Raw genomic sequence first — 17,225 nt, forward strand, 5'->3', positions numbered from 1 at the left:
ACCCAGGAAGTTAGAATTAGGGAGTCCACCTCTGCAAAGAGGCCTCTCACAAGTGGAGTTCCTCAGATCAGTCCTTGGACCGCTCCTTGATGGCATTTACTTCTCAGAAGTCAAGGCTAATGTCAGTGGTCTCTGGCTGACTAAATTTGCAGATGATTGCAAATTAGGCACAGTCATTGAATCTCACACTGAAACAAATGTTCTCCAGGAGGGGCTGACACATACAAATAACTGGTGTCAGAGCCATGGACTAAAACTTAATGCCACAAATGTAGTATCCTTTGGGAAGTCATCCAACCCTGGTAACTATCATATTGACAACTGTTAAGAGAAAAAAGTTTTAAAACATACTGTTATTTGTCTCTTTCTCCCATCTAGCAAAATGAATATGCTATTTGCTGAAGTGTTGGTAAGAAAAGGTCATTGAACCATGTTTATTAAAGATGGGCTTTACCTATGATAGATGTAGTTTGCTTATGAACTTGAATAACCTCTGTTTTCTATAATTCTGAATAAGAGTTAATTTACTGAGGCAGGCTGTGGAAAATTCCAGCTACCACTGTTGAACTAAGTATTCTGTACCTTTTTGAACATTCTGTACTAACTGTGGTTTTGAGGTAAACATTCTACACTAGCTGTGGTTTTGAGGTAAAGCATTCTTTTCTGAGGTAATTTGTGATCCTAGATGTTTTTCATAGCCAACTGTCAGAAATGTAACAAAAGCTATTTTGGCTATTAACAGGAAAGTATAAAAGTTGATGTCAGTAAACAAGCTGATCAGATTGAGATCATCTTGGCCAACATGTTGCTGTAATCTGGTTAGCAGTTAATAAAGGAAATTTTCATCACCTGAGGCAGATGTGACTAGCTTGAATTTTTTCTTCTGACATTTTGGTCCTTCGGACCGGAAACCTCTACGAAGATACGGATCAGACCGACAGAGAGACCGAAAAACCTGCGCAGGTGAGGGTTTCTTATCTTAAGATTCCCTCGACGGAAAGCCCTCCGACTGATTTGTCGTTGGAAAGAAGCCGGCCGCTTTCTGATCCCTATCTGAGGGAAGGTTTCCGAACCAAAAGGGGAAACGGAGTCTCATCTGGTTCAGGTAGGATGAAAACAATTTTCTTTTAATTTAATTTAACCTTGACAGCAGGGGGGTTTATTTTTAGTTAAGGGTGGGTAGGAATAATTGTTAAGATTATTTTGTTAGGATCCCCGTTAAGATAGCCCCATTTTGTAATAAGCCCTGTAAAAATAATGTTGATGCAGCCCTAAAATAAGAAATCTAGGAAAACATGGGTTCAAGTTGCTGCAAGTGTGAGAGTGATGCCTGTTTAAATGTTGATGCTAAGTATATGAAAAGTTCAAACAAAAATAATGTTAAATTTTTGAAGAAGTGGAAGTTGAAATATGATTTTGATGGTATACTGAATATGATTTTGATGGTACACTGAATAAGAATGCCTGTGCAAAATTAGTTAGAGATTTGAAAAGAGATGCAGAAACTAGAACTAAAAAGCAGAGATAATTGGGATTTCCCCAAGCACAAAAATGGTTAGAAGAAGCAAATAAACGAGCTATAAAAGAAAAACAGTGTCAGGAAAAAGAGAAAATAAATTGAAAGGGATCACTGGTGCCAAGTGGAAAAGTAGCTTTATTTTTAGATCAGGAGGATGAGCACACAGTTTGTGCAGTACAAAGGCAGGCAACAGACCTACCATATGGTGAAATTGCTGCTGCCATACCGGGGGAACCTCCTCAATATCAGTCTAAAGATGTGGGATCTGTACAGCAGGGTGGGTTATTAGCTGCTCAAGGAAATGTTGTGACCCCGCCAATTTACTCACAAATTCCCGTAGTACCTAAAGTTGCTTTGCAACAGGTAGACCAACCTATGCAGTTAAGGTTAGGACCAGCAGGGCAAGGATGCTGGGATATTAAACTTTCTGACCATTCAGAAGCTCTTCCCTTAATACAAGTTGCAAACCCACAAGCAGGAGATGTTGGACAAGAGCCAACTATTTTAGTTTATCGTCCCTGGGCTAGAGAGGATATAAAACGAGCTACGGATGGTATTCCTCATCCCAAGGTTAATTTTCAAAAGTTTTCTGAGGACATAGTTGGATGCGTTTCATCTAAATGGTTTAGAAGTAGAACAAGTAGTGCGACAAATCCTGGGTCCAGATTGGCACTTAGTTTGTGGTACTTGGACATGTAAGGCAGATGACGGCACTACATTAAAGCATAATTCTGGGGTGTTAGACACATGAGTCACTGATCTGTTAAAGAGAATTTCTGATTAAGTGGCGTCCAAGAGCAGATTGGACAGTAATAAATCAGTGCATTCAAAATGACGATGAATCTGTGGATCATTATATTGTAAGACTGACAGAAGTGCTCAATAACCATTGTGGAATGATGATTCCGCAGGATCAGACTAATGATAGTCCGTATGAACAGCAATTAAAAAATGCTTTCCTTAAAGGTTGTAAGGCTCCAATACATAGTTTTATTACTAAGCACATGGTAGATCACAGAACATGTAGACTGCAACCTTTGTTTGAATATGCACGGCATGCTGAGCGACATTTTAATCTAAAAAAGAAAGTGCAAGTGTTGACAGTAGGGGATGATGGTGGTATATTCTTAGTACAGGACCAAAGGGGGGCAAGGGCACTGTGGAGGCGTAAAAAAATGTGGGGGCCCGCAATGGGACATGTTAAATGAACCGGGTGGACATTCAGCCTATAGGGAAAGGTTAAAACTTGGAGAATGTTTTAAATGCGGTAGACGTGGGCACTTCGCTGCCGACTGTGAAGAGTGGCAACATCCCCCACAGCTTATGAACAAGGGCTCCGCATGACTATATGATAGTAAAGAAAGGCGCCATCTTCATTATGGGGATAGTGAAGAGGCAGACGCTCTCTACGATGAATGTCAGAACACTCTAATGGAAGGGCGGGATTGTGACTGTGAAGTCATAAACCTGGCAAATTTGGGTATTGCCATGCATCTAGATCAGAAACCCATGATAGAGTTTTTGGTTGAGGGACAGAAAGTGGAGTTTTTATGTGATTCAGGTGCATCACGTACACTTTTGGGTCCAGCAGTTCTGCCTCCGAACTGCGAAACAGATGAGTTTGTCCTTGTAAAAGCGGCAAACGGGAAAATTTATAAGGAACCACTGTCTAATCCTCTACTGTTCACAGATCCGCAAACAAACCAAACTGTTAGAGGTAGGGTAATTTACATCAAAATTTTGTCCAGTTAATTTGCTAGGAAGAGATTTGATGCATGTGTTTGGAATAGCGGCAATTCCCACACCTAAAGGTATTGAGGCAAAAAGGTTAGCGGATGGCTTAGTAGTACAGGGAGTAGAAGACTTGTTTTACTGGTATAACCTAGACTTGATTTCAGACGGCCCGGGGAGGGTTGATACAGAGTTGATCAATCTAGCTCTAAGTAAATCTAGGAACGGGTCACCGCAGGTTGTGGCGCACTTACATTGTACAATGTTCTATAAGGCCCCTGGTCCGGATAAAGAATTTGAAAAAGAATTCTTTAAGCCCAAGTGTGCAAGGATAATTTTGAATGGTATGTTTTGGGATACGCAAGGTAATACAGTAGTAACCTGTACTTTGACTAAGGAAATGAGTTCTTTATATCGCTCAAGTTATAGACCGCATGTTTCAGTTACTAAAGCAGTGGGGACACATTGGGTAGATTTGGCGAAAAAGGTGACTATTTGGGACACAATGTCTGAAAGTCAATTGAAAGATCAACAGATCCAGGTACAAAGATTAAATTGGGTAGCTTGGGTAAAACCAAGTGTGCACCTCAGGGATGACAAAGTAGAAGTGGCATGACAAATCCTCCTAACTCAAGAGGAAGATAGTGCGTTAAGTGCCTTGCCTGTAGATTTATGGTCAAAAGGTAAAGGAGATGTAGGATTAATGAAAACAGCAGGTGAAGTTTGTATAACTGCAAAGTCAGGTTTTAGACCTCGTAAGCACCAGTATCCACTAAGTAAGCAAGCAGAGGAAGGAATTAAACCAATTATTGAACAGCTAAAACAGGTAGGAATTCTTGTTGAATGCCCAGATTCACCCTGCAATACTTCGTTGTTTCCTGTAAAGAAACCGGTTGGGTCAGGATTTACAAGCAGTTAATTCAGCTGTGATCCCAAGAGCACCGGTGGTCCCTTACCCCTATACATTACTTAATGATTTACTACCTCAGCACAGATATTTTTCTGTCATAGATATAAGCAATGCCTTTTTCTCCATACCATTACACAAGGAGAGTAGATTTTGGTTTGCATTCACTTTCCAAGGTAAAACCATACACCAGATTGCCACAGGGTTATTGTGAGAGTCCGACAATATTCGCACAAGAAATGGCTGCGAATTTAGCTCAGTTTGTTCCCCCAGAGGGAAGCCAGGTTCTGTTGTATGTAGATGATATTTTGTTGGCCTCACCCATGCAGGAGAGTTGTAAAAGGGATACCCTTGCCCTTCTTAGCTTTTTAGCTGAGCAAGGACATAAAGTAAATAAAGAGAAGTTACAATTGTGGAAAGCACAAGTAAAGTACTTGGGTTATTTAATCTCGCAGGAAGGTAGACAATTGGAAAATAAAAGAAAACAAGCAATTCTTGAAGCACCTATGCCCACGACTAAGCGGGAGATGATGTCGTTTTTAGGTGTGACTAATTTTTGTAGAAGTTGGATTCCTAATTATGCTGAGGAAGTAGGGCCATTGACCGCACTGATCTATGACACTCCCATGGCAGCTAAAAGTAATATACAGTGGACAGATAAGGCAATACAAGCATTTAATAGAATTTAAGCAATTGATAGCAGGATCCTCTGTTTTGGGTTTTCCGAACTATTCTAAGCAGTTTGTACAAATGGTTGATTGTAAGGGAGGATATATGACTTCGGTTGTGGTACATGGGGATAAAGAGAGACCGATAGCTTTTTATTCCTCCAGATTAGATCCTGTTGCAAGGGCATTGCCGCATTGTGTTCAAGCTGTAGTGGCAGCCGCCATGGCAGTGCAAGCCTCAGCATCATTAGTTTTGTTTCACCCATTAAAATTGCGAGTTCCACATTCAGTAGCTACCATACTTTTGCAAGATAAGATAACCTTTTTATCTCCTAGTCGACATTTGTCGTGTATGACAGTGCTGCTGATACAGCCACATATGACCATAGAAAGATGTACTACTCTTAACCCGGCAACACTTTTGCCGACTCCAGAAGAAGGTACTCCACACGTTTGTTTAGAGAGCATTCATGACAAAGTACTTCCCTGACCAGATTTAACGGATATTCCGTTGGTAGATTCTGATCTCGTTTTGTTTGTAGACGGATTAGCAAAGAAGGACACTGTGGGAAAAACACTAGTAGGGTATGCTGTCACCACAGAAACTGAAGTTTTTGAAGCAAAAGGATTGTCAAATATTTATTCTGCCCAAGCAGCTGAGTTAGTGGCTTTGACTCGAGCCTGTACCTTAGGGGAGGGTAAAAAAGTGACAATTTATACAGATAGTCAATATGCTTTCTCTACTGTACATGTTTTCACTCAACAATGGAAGAATAGAGGAATGGTTACTGCGACAGGCAAACCAATAAATCACAGAGATTTAATTTTGCAGTTGTTAGATGCAGTGCAATTACCACTTCAGATAGCGATATGTAAATGTTCCGCACATACTGACAAAAAAGATCCTGTCTCCAGGGGAAGTGCCCTTGCTGATATGGCTGCAAAAAAGGCAGCTCAAGAAAATGATTTGCTTTTACATGACAATGATTTAGAGTCCGGACACCTCTTAGACTTGGAGACACTAAAAGTAATGCAAACATTGACAACACAGAAAGTAAAATGTCGGGTGAAATGTGGTATCACTCAACAGGATGGGTTGTATAGGGCATCAGATGGCAAAATGGTATTACCCTCAAATCTTTTTAGGTATGCTGCATTGGTTAGCCATGGACCTGCCCATGTAGGAGTACAGACAATGGTTCAAATAGTGTCTAAGGTATTTTGGTGTAAAGGATTTTCAACTTATGCAAAGCAGTTCTGTTTATCTTGTTTATTATGTGCAAAGTATCATGCTCAGGGGGAGTTAAAAATTCTCAGCAGGCATTCCCTACCATTCCATATCCATTCCACACACTCTGTATGGACTTTATTGAGTTGACACCCTCAGAGGGAAAAAAGTTTTGTCTAGTTATAATTGATGCTTTTTCTAAGTGGGTAGAAGCTTTTCCAATAAAGCATCCTGATGCACACACAGTAGCAAAGCTTTTGACAACAGAAATAATTCCCCGATTTGGCATTCCAAGGCGCATTTATAGTGATAATGGGTCTCATTTTGTAAACCAGATTGTGCAGAAGTTGGGTTAAGTGTTTCAAGTCAGCTGGACTGGCGGAGGGAGACAATTGTGTCCTGAAGAGTAAACTCCGCAAACTGATGGCAGAAACGCCTGGATCCTGGACTGCGTGCCTTCCATTGGCACTCCTGTGCATGCGAATCTCACCCTCCTACAAAGGACTTACACCATTTGAACTTTTGCTTGGGAGACCATATTACGTCCCGCAGTGGCAAGGATTGTTGCTAGCAGAACGTGAGGGGGGTGAGGATTTGGTGGATTATATGAAGAAGCTGCTAAATGTCAAGTCTCTTGTAACCAATGACTCCTTTGCAGATTCCAGAAGTGAAAAATTGTTAAGCGTGGCACCCGGGGACTGGGTGTGGATCCGAATTGTGAAGCGAGAGAACTGGTCATCCCCCAGGTGGGAAGGCCCATATCAAGTACTTATCTCAACACCTACGGCTGTAAAGATCGCAGAGAGGACTTCGTGGATTCATATCACCCACTGTAAAAAACTTAAGACTTTTCCTTCTACCATTGATGTTGGTCAGACTCCATCGGACCCCTGAACGCAAAGTCTGACTACAAAGGAAGGTTGGCCATGTTCAACTGGTACTTGAACTGTTACGTGATGATGATTTTGGTGGCGAAAGTAAATATGTCCATACGAGAAGGAACAGTTGTGAGAGAAAAATGAATGGTGGTGCTGCAAGCGCAAACAGGTGTTACTACTGTGTTCAAGGTAAAACTTTGTGAAGGAATTTTGGACTGTTCTAAATGGAACAATAATGATTTCTTGACTCGTGCAAAATATTTGTGCAATAGAGACTGTACTTCCTGGTCAAATGTTTGGTGGTCAACCGATGTGAATGGATGGGAAACAAGTGGTGCAGTGATACCAGAGAAAGATAAAAGCAGGCAACAAAGAATAAAAATTGCGCATTTCCAAGGTACTGAAGTGATTACTATAACCATCGTGTCACCACAAGAAAGTGATTCAGGAGTTTATGGAATCGGAGTGTCTCTTCCAATTGGAACTGATCCTTTGGGGACTTTCCAACTTAAAGTGCAAAGCCTTAAAAATGCTACAAGTAAAGCAGATTTTGCCTTCACAGAAGAACAATTGTTACTCGACGGGATTCGTACACCATGGTTATCTTGGGTTAGATATAGTACCCGAGAGGCACATCGTGAGAACTGTGTTTCTTGTGCTGAAGGTAAACAACAACTAGCGACAGTCCCATTGATGCAAGATGAAGGTAACCTAACGTGTCTGTTGAAATTATTCTTCAACAAAACCGAAGATAAATGCAAAGATGAAACCCAGCATTTAACTAGTCATAAGCAAAGTTGAGAAACCGCCTACAGCGATTTCCTATCCAGGTTCGTATATGTGCCATTTCCAGAGATGGCACAGGAAAGAATTATGGCAATATGGGACAGAACTATTGCAATGTTACTGTGAATGGCAATGAGAATCCATTTCTGGGGAACCAAACTCACAGTTTAGCAGACGTATGGTGGTTATGTGGAGACAACAAACTCAGATCAAGGCTTACGGTTCCCGGAAAGGAACTTGTGCACTTGTAAAGTTAATTCTGCCATTCTACATTTTCCCAGTTCCAGCAAGCAATTTCGTAAGAGAACCTGAAATAAAGCCGAGGTGGTTGAATAAGAGAAAAAGAGAGGCACCGAAGCAATCCTTCGATAGTGGTGTCTACATCGATAGCATTGGCGTACCAAGAGGTGTGCCTGATGAATACAAAGCAATAAACCAAATAGCAGCTGGTTTTGCATCCATCTTTGTCTGGATTCAACCCAATAAGAATGTGGACTGGATCAACTACATTTATTATAACCAGCAGTGTTTTGTGAACTATACCAAAGATGCATTAAAATGTATTGCTGAACAACTGGAGGCCACTTCGCAGGTGGCATGGCAGAATCGAATTGCGTTGGATATGCTCCTGGCCAAAGAAGGAGGAGTTTGCAGGATGTTTGGAACTTTCTGTTGTACATATATTCCGAATAACACTGCCCCTGATGGGAGCATCACTCGAGCTTTGAAAGGTTTGGAGATGTTATCCGAAGAATTGGCAGAGAACTCTGGGGTAAATAATCCCTTTACAGACTTTCTACAAGTGTGGTTTGGAAAATGGAGTCATCTCATCAGCAGTTTCCCGGTGTCCGTCGGAGTCGCTGTGGCTATCATGGTGGTATATGGTTGCTGTTGTATATCCTGTATCAGAGGTCTTCTACAAAGACTGGTTGATACTGCTGTTATGAAGACGATGTACCAGCAGTTGCAACAGACTGGTGAAAGTACATTGAAATGTGACTTTTGCAAATGTTTTGAAGTTTAAAAGTTTGTCTTGCAAATGAAGTAATGTATGCAAAGAAAAGCTTAAGTTTTTACCATATATTACTGAAATAAAAAGACAAATAAAAGTGTTTTGAGGGGGGAAATGTTAAGAGAAAAAGTTTTAAAACATACTGTTATTTGTCTCTTTCTCCCATCTAGCAAAATGAATATGCTATTTGCTGAAGTGTTGGTAAGAAAAGGTCATTGAACCATGTTTATTAAAGATGGTCTTTACCTATGATGGATGTAGTTTGCTTATGAACTTGAATAACATATGTTTTCTATAATTCTGAATAAGAGTTAATTTACTGAGGCAGGCTGTGGAAAATTCCAGCTACCACTGTTTAACTAAGTATTCTGTACCTTTTTGAACATTCTGTACTAACTGTGGTTTTGAGGTAAACATTCTACACTAGCTGTGGTTTTGAGGTAAAGCATTCTTTTCAGAGGTAATTTGTGATCCTAGATGTTTTTCATAGCCAACTGTCAGAAATGTAACAAAAGCTGTTTTGGCTAGTAACAGGAAAGTATAAAAGTTGATGTCAGTAAACAAGCTGATCAGATTGAGATCATCTTGGCCAACATGTTGCTGTAATCTGGTTAGCTGCAAATAAAGAAGTTTTTCATCACCTGAGGCAGATGTGACTCGCTTTTTTCTTCTGACAACAACCCACCTCTTAGAGCTGACGCAGTAGTCAGGGACTTGGGGACACACATGGATAGTAATCTAGCCTTTGATCATCACGTATCTACAGGGGTGAGGAAATCATTCTGTTTTGCGCAACTTATAAAGGTATGGCATCTACGTCCAAGGAAGTCATTGTTCCACTGTATCTGGCATTCATTAGACCTATCATTGAGTACAGTGTCCCCTTTGGTATGTACCTAACCAGGCATATTCTGCAATTGGAATGTCCACAGAGGTTCCTCACTAAAAGAAATACAGGGCGTAAGTAATGTCCTATGCAGACCGCCTCAAGCCCCTATCCCTGTATTCTGTCTCCTACAGGCTTTTTAGGGGAGATCTATGCCTGGCATGCAGGGCATTGTCAGTCCCCACTCTGGACCTCCTGCATATCCACAAAACAAACAGCACCAGAATTTCCCTTTCTAAAGGCTTAAACCTTGCCTATGATATACGTAGGACTTGCTGGAGAGAGAGGTATGTGTCCCAGAGACTACCCCGTGTATGGAACAGGCTCTCCATCCATGTGATGCAGAGTTCCTCCCTAACCCAATTAAAGTGCAACTTGGACAGTTGGATGGGAAACCAGAAATTCATCCCTGGTGTGGCACCTACGTCTCTAATAAGCAGAGAGAACCTGTAAATGGTTCATCTCCCAGGCCCAGGCCCATGCCTACACTTATCTAGGGTATCGGAACTTGTCAGAGATTTGGGATGCATGGCTAGGCTTAAAAAGGAACTTGGGGTCGTTAGCCTAGTAAATGCCTGTGAACCAGTGATGTAGCAGATTGCCTGTGCAAAAGACTTTAGTTCTCAAGAGTGACCTTCATAGGTAGGTACTAGGCTATCGGCCCAAGGGCCTACGTAAGCCTAACCAACAAGGTTTCCTGGCTTACGCCACCCAAGAAAGTTATTTTCCTGTGCCACTGTGGAGCAGAGACACAGAAGTGATCCCCGGGGTGTATTTCCTATTTCCCATCCACAAGATTTTTCTTGAAGAGTGCTAATGAAGAACTTTGCTTGACATAGATGGGTAGCCTGTTCCAGAGTAGCCTGTTCCAGAGTATGGGAAGTCTGTGGGACGGGAATCTATCCCTCCATCATGTCCTGTTTATTGTGGTGACAAGGTTTAGGTCCCTAGAGCGTGTAGCTCAGAGGGTTTGGGATTTCTTTAGGTGTAGCATGTCCAACACCTTACACTTTTTCCCATTTGGCAGGACAGTGTATTTTCCTCAAATAATTCTGATGTTACCATTGATGTTCCTATTGAGAATAATTCCCCAGAGACTATCCCTCTTGCTAAATCCAGTCAACCCTTGTATGTAACCAGATCGGGTAGAATTTCCAGACCCAATCCAAAATACACAGTGACTTGGACTTGATTTGTTATTAATATTGAAATGTTATCTAGCTCATGTCTTGTTCTCCTCCTATTGCATGTCAAACAGATCAAAGAGTGAGCCACTGTAGCACGTGCATATAAGTATTGAGCACGTGCGAGAACAGTGCCATTTTGTACAATCAGCCAGAGTGAATGCAGGCATGAATGAAGCTGCACATGCGAGTATGTTTGAAGTAATGAGTGAATCAAATAGCTTAAATATACAGTGGATATAAAAAGTTTACACACCCCTGTTAAAATGCCAGGTTTTTGTGATATAAAAAAATGAGATCACAATAAATAATTTCAAAACTTTTCCCACCTTTAATGTGACCTATAACCTGTACAACTTCAACTGAAAAACAAACAAATCTGTTAAGGGAAAAAATGTAATTTAAAAACGTAGAATATGCTGGTTGCATAAGTCTGTATACCCTTAAACTACTACTTTGTTGAAGCACCTTTTGATTTAATTACAGCATTCGGTCTTCTTGGGTACACCTGCCCTCAATTAAAGAGACTCTGATTAACCCCAAATTAAGTTCAGCTGTCGTAGTAGGATTTTCCTGACATTTACTCAGTTACTTGCTACAGCAAAAGCCATGGTTCGCAAAGAGCTTGCAAAGCATCAAAGGGATCTCATTGTTGAAAGGTGTCAGTCAGGAGAAGGGTACAAAATAATTTCCACAGCATTGGATATACCATCGAACACTGAAAACGGGTCATCAAAAAGTGGACAAAATATGGGACAACAGTGACTTTGCAAAGAACTGGACATCCCTCCAAAACTGATGAAAAGACAAGATGAAAATTGGTCAGGGAGGCTGCCAAGAGACCTACAGCAGCACTGAAGGATCTGCAGGAATTTCTGTCAAGTACTGGTTGTGTACTACATGTGACAACAATCTCCTGTATTCTCCATATGTGTGGACTATTGGGTAGGGTTGCAAGACAGAAGCCTTGTTTTACACAGAAAAACATCCAGGCCCGGCTAAAATTTGCAAAACAATACATCAAGTCTCCTAAAAGCATGTGGAAAAATGTGTTCTAGTCTGATGACACTAAGGTTGAACTTTTTGGCCACAATTCCAAAAGGTACGTTTGGCGCAAAAGAAACACTTCGCATCACCAAAAGAATACCATCCCCACAGTGAAGCATGGTGGTGGCAGTATCATGCTTTGGGGGTTGCTTTTCTTCAGCTGGAATGGGGGTTTTATTCAAGGTGGAGGGAATTATGAACAGTTCCAAAATACCAGTCAATTTTTGGCCCAAAACCTTCAGGAATCTGCTAGAAAGCAGAACCTTCAGGCATCTGCTAGAAAGCAGAAAATGAAGAGGAATTTCACCTTTCAACATGACAGCGACCCCAAGCATACATCCAAATCAACAAAAGAATGGCTTCACCAGAAGAAAATTAGTTTTGGAATGGCCCAGCCAGAGCCCAGACCTAAATCCAATAGAAAATATGTGAGGTGACCTGAAGAGAACTGTGCACAAGAGATGCCCTCACAATCTGACAGATTTGGAGTGCTTTTGCAAGGAAGAGTGGGCAAATATTACCAAGTCAAGATGTGCCATGCTGATAGACTCCTACCCTAGAAGACTGAATGCTGCAATTAAATCAAAAGGTGCTTCAACAAAGTGTTAGTTTAAGGGTATGCATACTTGTGCAACCAGCGTATTGCACGTTTTTATTTTTTTATATTTTTCCCCCAACAGATTTGTTTATTTTTCAATATTAAGTACAGGTTATAGGTCACATTAAAGGTGGGGAAAGTTTTGAAATGATTTATTGTGGCCTCAATTTTTTATATCGCAAAAACCTAGCATTTTAACAGGGGTGTGTGAACTTTTTATATCCACTGTATGTTCCAGTTAGTTCCTGACTATGTTTATGTACAGTAAATGTCTTGACCCCGTACACCGCTTTTATCGTCTCTCTTGAATGCATGAAACAAGTGACATTATTGATCAATCTTTGGGAATATACCTGATAAAGGGCTGCCTGAGGGAGGTGCTGGGGAGACAGTACTTAAGACTGCAGTGTCTTTACAAACGGGTGTTACAGAGATAAAGACTGGAGGGATACACTGGGATAACACTGATGTAAGTTGCATGACATCAGCTCATTATCTCTTTCAAAAAAGAAAAGAGTTGTAAATCCCCTGACTTGCCATAAAGAAGGCAACTGACTAAGTGCCGTTATGGGTCTTTGAACATGAATAGGGTCATGCCGGTATCAAGTCTGTTTTCATATATTCTTCTTCAAAGAATGCTTACTTTGCTACATCAGCATTATCAGTGAAGAATGTATATAGGATGTTTCATATGGCTGTTGTGGACTGCAGACTGTGTCTAGGGTTTGGAGGCATTAAATTAGCAGTCAAATGTAGGTAAGTCAAAAGAGTAACTGAAATGGAAGAATATATGAGAGCAGTGAATTAAACATGTTTACATTCCTTTCAGATACCAGCAGCCTTTGAAGATGTAGCCATCACATTTACTGATGAAGAGTGGAAGATGCTAACAGAGGAGGAGAAGGAACTACACCGGCTTGTGATGGTGCAGAATTTTGAAACCATGATTTCAGTAGGTAAGGATAGATGCAGTGTGTGTTGCACTGGTGAAAGCACTATTATTGTGTTAATGTACTGCACTTCACAAAGTGTATACTGTCTTACCCTTGACATGGGAATCAGGCAGTTCACAAGCATGCAGCAATAGTTAGCCCTTGGAAGCACAGAAACAGGAAAGTCAGCAACAGAGAACGTATTTTAGCTCATGGAACTCTCTTGTCATTTTTATGCCTGAGGCATTCTTTAAATAAACTGAAGTCAGTTTAACACATATTCATTTAGTAACTGCCCAGATGCTACACCGTTTAGTACATGGGTATTAATGAAAATTGTCATGCTGTTTTAACTGGTAGCTGTTTGTGAAGCACTTGTCATTTGGCCATCTCACTATTGAAATGTTTGGATTCACAATGTATTGTCTAAAACTGCCAAAAAAGACAAAAAATACAGAAGAGTGAATATTTATAATTGCTTTCTCCTTTAAACTTTTTTGCAAGCGGTAAAGCAGCCTCCCCTCGTGCCCTTTGATTCAGGTGCAAGCACCCACACCCCCTGAACTTGCATACATCAACTTCTGCATCACTATACCTGTGAGGGAATGGAACGTACATATACAGAGCCTGAAACTGCATTTATTGGTAAGTCCAGTTTTTCGGTCATTCAGTCTCCATATTCTGGGACTCCTCAATGGGTGTCTTGGCAATTAATATGGTTACCCATTTGTCTACATTCCTTTGCTGAAGGACGCAGACATAGAGGTATATAAGCGGAATAAAAATGGAAAGCCTCTGCTAATATGAGGAAGCATGTTTGGTTGAAGAAAATGCAGTTCTTATTGATTTTTCACTAAACTTAAATGGTATATAATTGTTCCAGTAACTTTAGAAATGCTTCAGAAAGATAGACTAGAATTATAAACACAGTACTCCCAGGATCAAAACTTGCCAATGCTAATGATCAATACAACTTCTAGTACTTCATTAGTAAATACTTTGGTTTATTAAAAATGTGTTTTTATGTATAGTTTATTACTTTCATTCTTCACCCTTGGGTCATTCTTCACAATTTTTTGTTGGAGTGCTAATTGTGATTGTTTTCTTTTTCTTTTTTTACAAGTTACAGAACAATCACTAGGTGCCCATGTGAATAAAATCAAAATAAAACAAAATATCACATGAACCAAGTTCAAAACTGAATGTTTAGGTTTAATTGACAAAGTAAAATAAAATAATAGTACAAATCAGTAAGCACTTTCAACTCACACACACACTTCTTCAGAAATTAAATAAAAAAACTCATAATGTATAACCTACAACAGCACCACTCTTAAATTCTCCTGTTCAGAGATGTAGTATTTCCAGAACTTACAGGCATCTGAATTGAATAATTTATGGGCATAATTATTTTATTAAAAAAGATAAAAATACACTATATAATTCTTGTATATATACTTTTTTCATGTCTTAGAAGTAGTAAGAAAATATGTGGGAGGTGGTGAATTAAAAAATATATACATTGAATTGTAATGAATATTTTGAATTGTAATGAATATTTTCAATTTGCAGTTTTTATTAAATACCAATATATTTAAGTGCATTTTGATGAAACATCCAGTAAAACATTGATTGGATAGGTGGTGCTGTTGTAGGTTATATATTGATAGTTTTTAAATTAATTGATTTCTTTTGAGTGAGATGAATGCTCTTACCAGTATGTTTTCATTTATTTTGTCAACAAACTTAACTGCTCTGTTTTGATCTTTGTTTGTATTACTTTTTTAATATTATTTTTTTCTTTATTACTTTTTCTTAGGTTGGGAGTTTCTGTTCAGTATGGTGAATTTAATGTTCTAGACCCCATTTTCTATATAAAGTTTTGTTTTCATTTTTAATAACTACATTTTAAGGCAAGTAAAAAGTACCAGAAATTGCTTTCATTAAAAAAAAGGAATAAATAATTTTTTGCTGACTTCTCTGATTGTTACTGTATTAAGCCATAATGCTAAGTAGAGAATTTTCTTACATTCTGTTGATCACTTTAGGCATAGCTTGTCTACAGGGGACTCAAAAGGCTGATTCAGTTAATTGAGTCAAAGGACAAACTGTTCGTAAATTGTTAGTCTGAAAATAGAAAATGTATTTATTCTAAGCTTGGGTTATACTCAGTTTAACAGTTACTTGATTTTCCTCGGTGGTACTGTGAACAAGCTTCTGACCCTTGGTGAATATCCTCATTTTCTTGTTGACAAGTTTAATATCCAACTTTCCAAGTCAGAAGACTCATTCAGTTCTATTATGGCTAACTATAATATACTGCTATAACAATTTATGAATTTTTATAACTTTCCTGATATTTTTAGACATCTTACCTTTGTTAACCGTGTCAATTAGCTGGTCCTAAACACTGGACTACTTTCAGTTATAACTACTTTCAGTTATAACTGGGTAAAATGGCAAAAAAAATTGTAGCAGTATGCACACAAACGAGAACAAATTATGTAAATACACAGTATTGAACTAGATACATACATAACATGCATACATTGTATATACATACATAATTATCTCAGTCTGTCGTATAACTTAAACAAGTTTAAACTGCCTAATACATTTGAGCAACATTCTCTGAGAAATAGGATAAAAAGAAGGTAATGCTAATTTACAATAATGTCCCAATATATATCCTAGTAAAACAAATGTTTGTCTTTCGGCTTTTTCCCAGTAAGGGGTCACCACAGCGAAACTCCGGTCCGCTAATGATTGGCAGTAGATTTTTTTACGAAAAGCCGAGGTGCCAGCTCGACGTCCAACCTTCAACGAAGGCACGCCCATTTACGCACTCATGTCTTTCGAATGCTACCCAACTGCAGGGAGGACATGCAGACTCCACACAGAAGGCACTCCCAAGCCACGCCGAGAATCGAATGGGAGAACCTCTTGCTGTGAAAACGCTACCGCAGTACCACCGCAGCATATATCCTAGTAAAACAAATATTTTTCAAAATTTTATCAGCAGTTGTGAAATGACTAAGTTGCAGATGAATGGCAAAGCCATCAGCATCCTGTAAGAGTATATACATGTAGAGTGGGAGCATTTGCCAATGTGATTTAACTGGGACTCCTAGGGCAGCTGCACTTGTATCTATGTAGAAAATGAGATTTTATTGGTTTACAAAATATTGGAAGACTGTCAGAATTTTGTATATTTTATGGCAAAGCATTCCAAATGCTAGGAGCAACTTCACTAAATGCTTTTTCTGTGGCAGCTGAGGGGAAATGACGGTGTTTTTTGAAACTGAAGTACTCCTGTTTTTTTTCAAACTAAGTGGAATCTGTAAAGCTTTTATATGAAAGTGGAGAGCAGTATCTGTCATGTATTAGTGTGAAATGAGATTACTGAGTAAGATCTTAGCCCTTGCCTCAACTGGCATTCATTTAGTTTTCTTCAAGGTAACTCAGTGATGCTGATTATGGCCCAGATGTACAAATCATAGTATGTTCTCTGCAGTTTGAGGTTTAGGTGTCTTGTTTGGAGAATGGAGTGCCATTAAATGCAAAGCATATACACATTTTAGTAGAAGTACGTTGAATGCATCCAGATGATTTTGAATTTAGCATGATTTGAAGTCTAAATCTTAAGTCTGACTTCTACTCTGACAAATTATTTTATTTGTTCTGATGCTTTTTTCTCTGCTAACACACAGTTAAGATGTATTTGATTAACATGGTTTTAATATACATTTTTATTAAGGATGTCGCAGCACATAATATGGACTAAGGGAATGTCCATTATGAACAACAATGCACCTTGTAAGTCTACATTTTTCAACAAATGCTTACTGT

The 17,225-nt window shown here is 39.4% G+C and overlaps 1 protein-coding gene across 1 annotated transcript in view; it reads left to right on the top strand.

Annotated features, from left to right (window-relative positions):
- Positions 1 to 17,225, top strand: part of LOC122809555 (zinc finger protein 605-like) — a 247,823-nt gene that overhangs the window by 9,794 nt on the left and 220,804 nt on the right. Inside the window, exon 2 of the mRNA XM_044081140.1 lies at positions 13,274 to 13,400. Within this exon, the coding sequence (XP_043937075.1) occupies positions 13,274 to 13,400 (127 nt within the window). The remainder of the gene's footprint in view (positions 1 to 13,273; positions 13,401 to 17,225) is intronic.

The sequence above is a fragment of the Protopterus annectens genome, chromosome 1.part1 (genome assembly GCF_019279795.1).
Source record: "Protopterus annectens isolate FY-2018-M chromosome 1.part1, PAN1.0, whole genome shotgun sequence".
Classification (NCBI taxonomy): Eukaryota; Metazoa; Chordata; order Ceratodontiformes; family Protopteridae; genus Protopterus; species Protopterus annectens.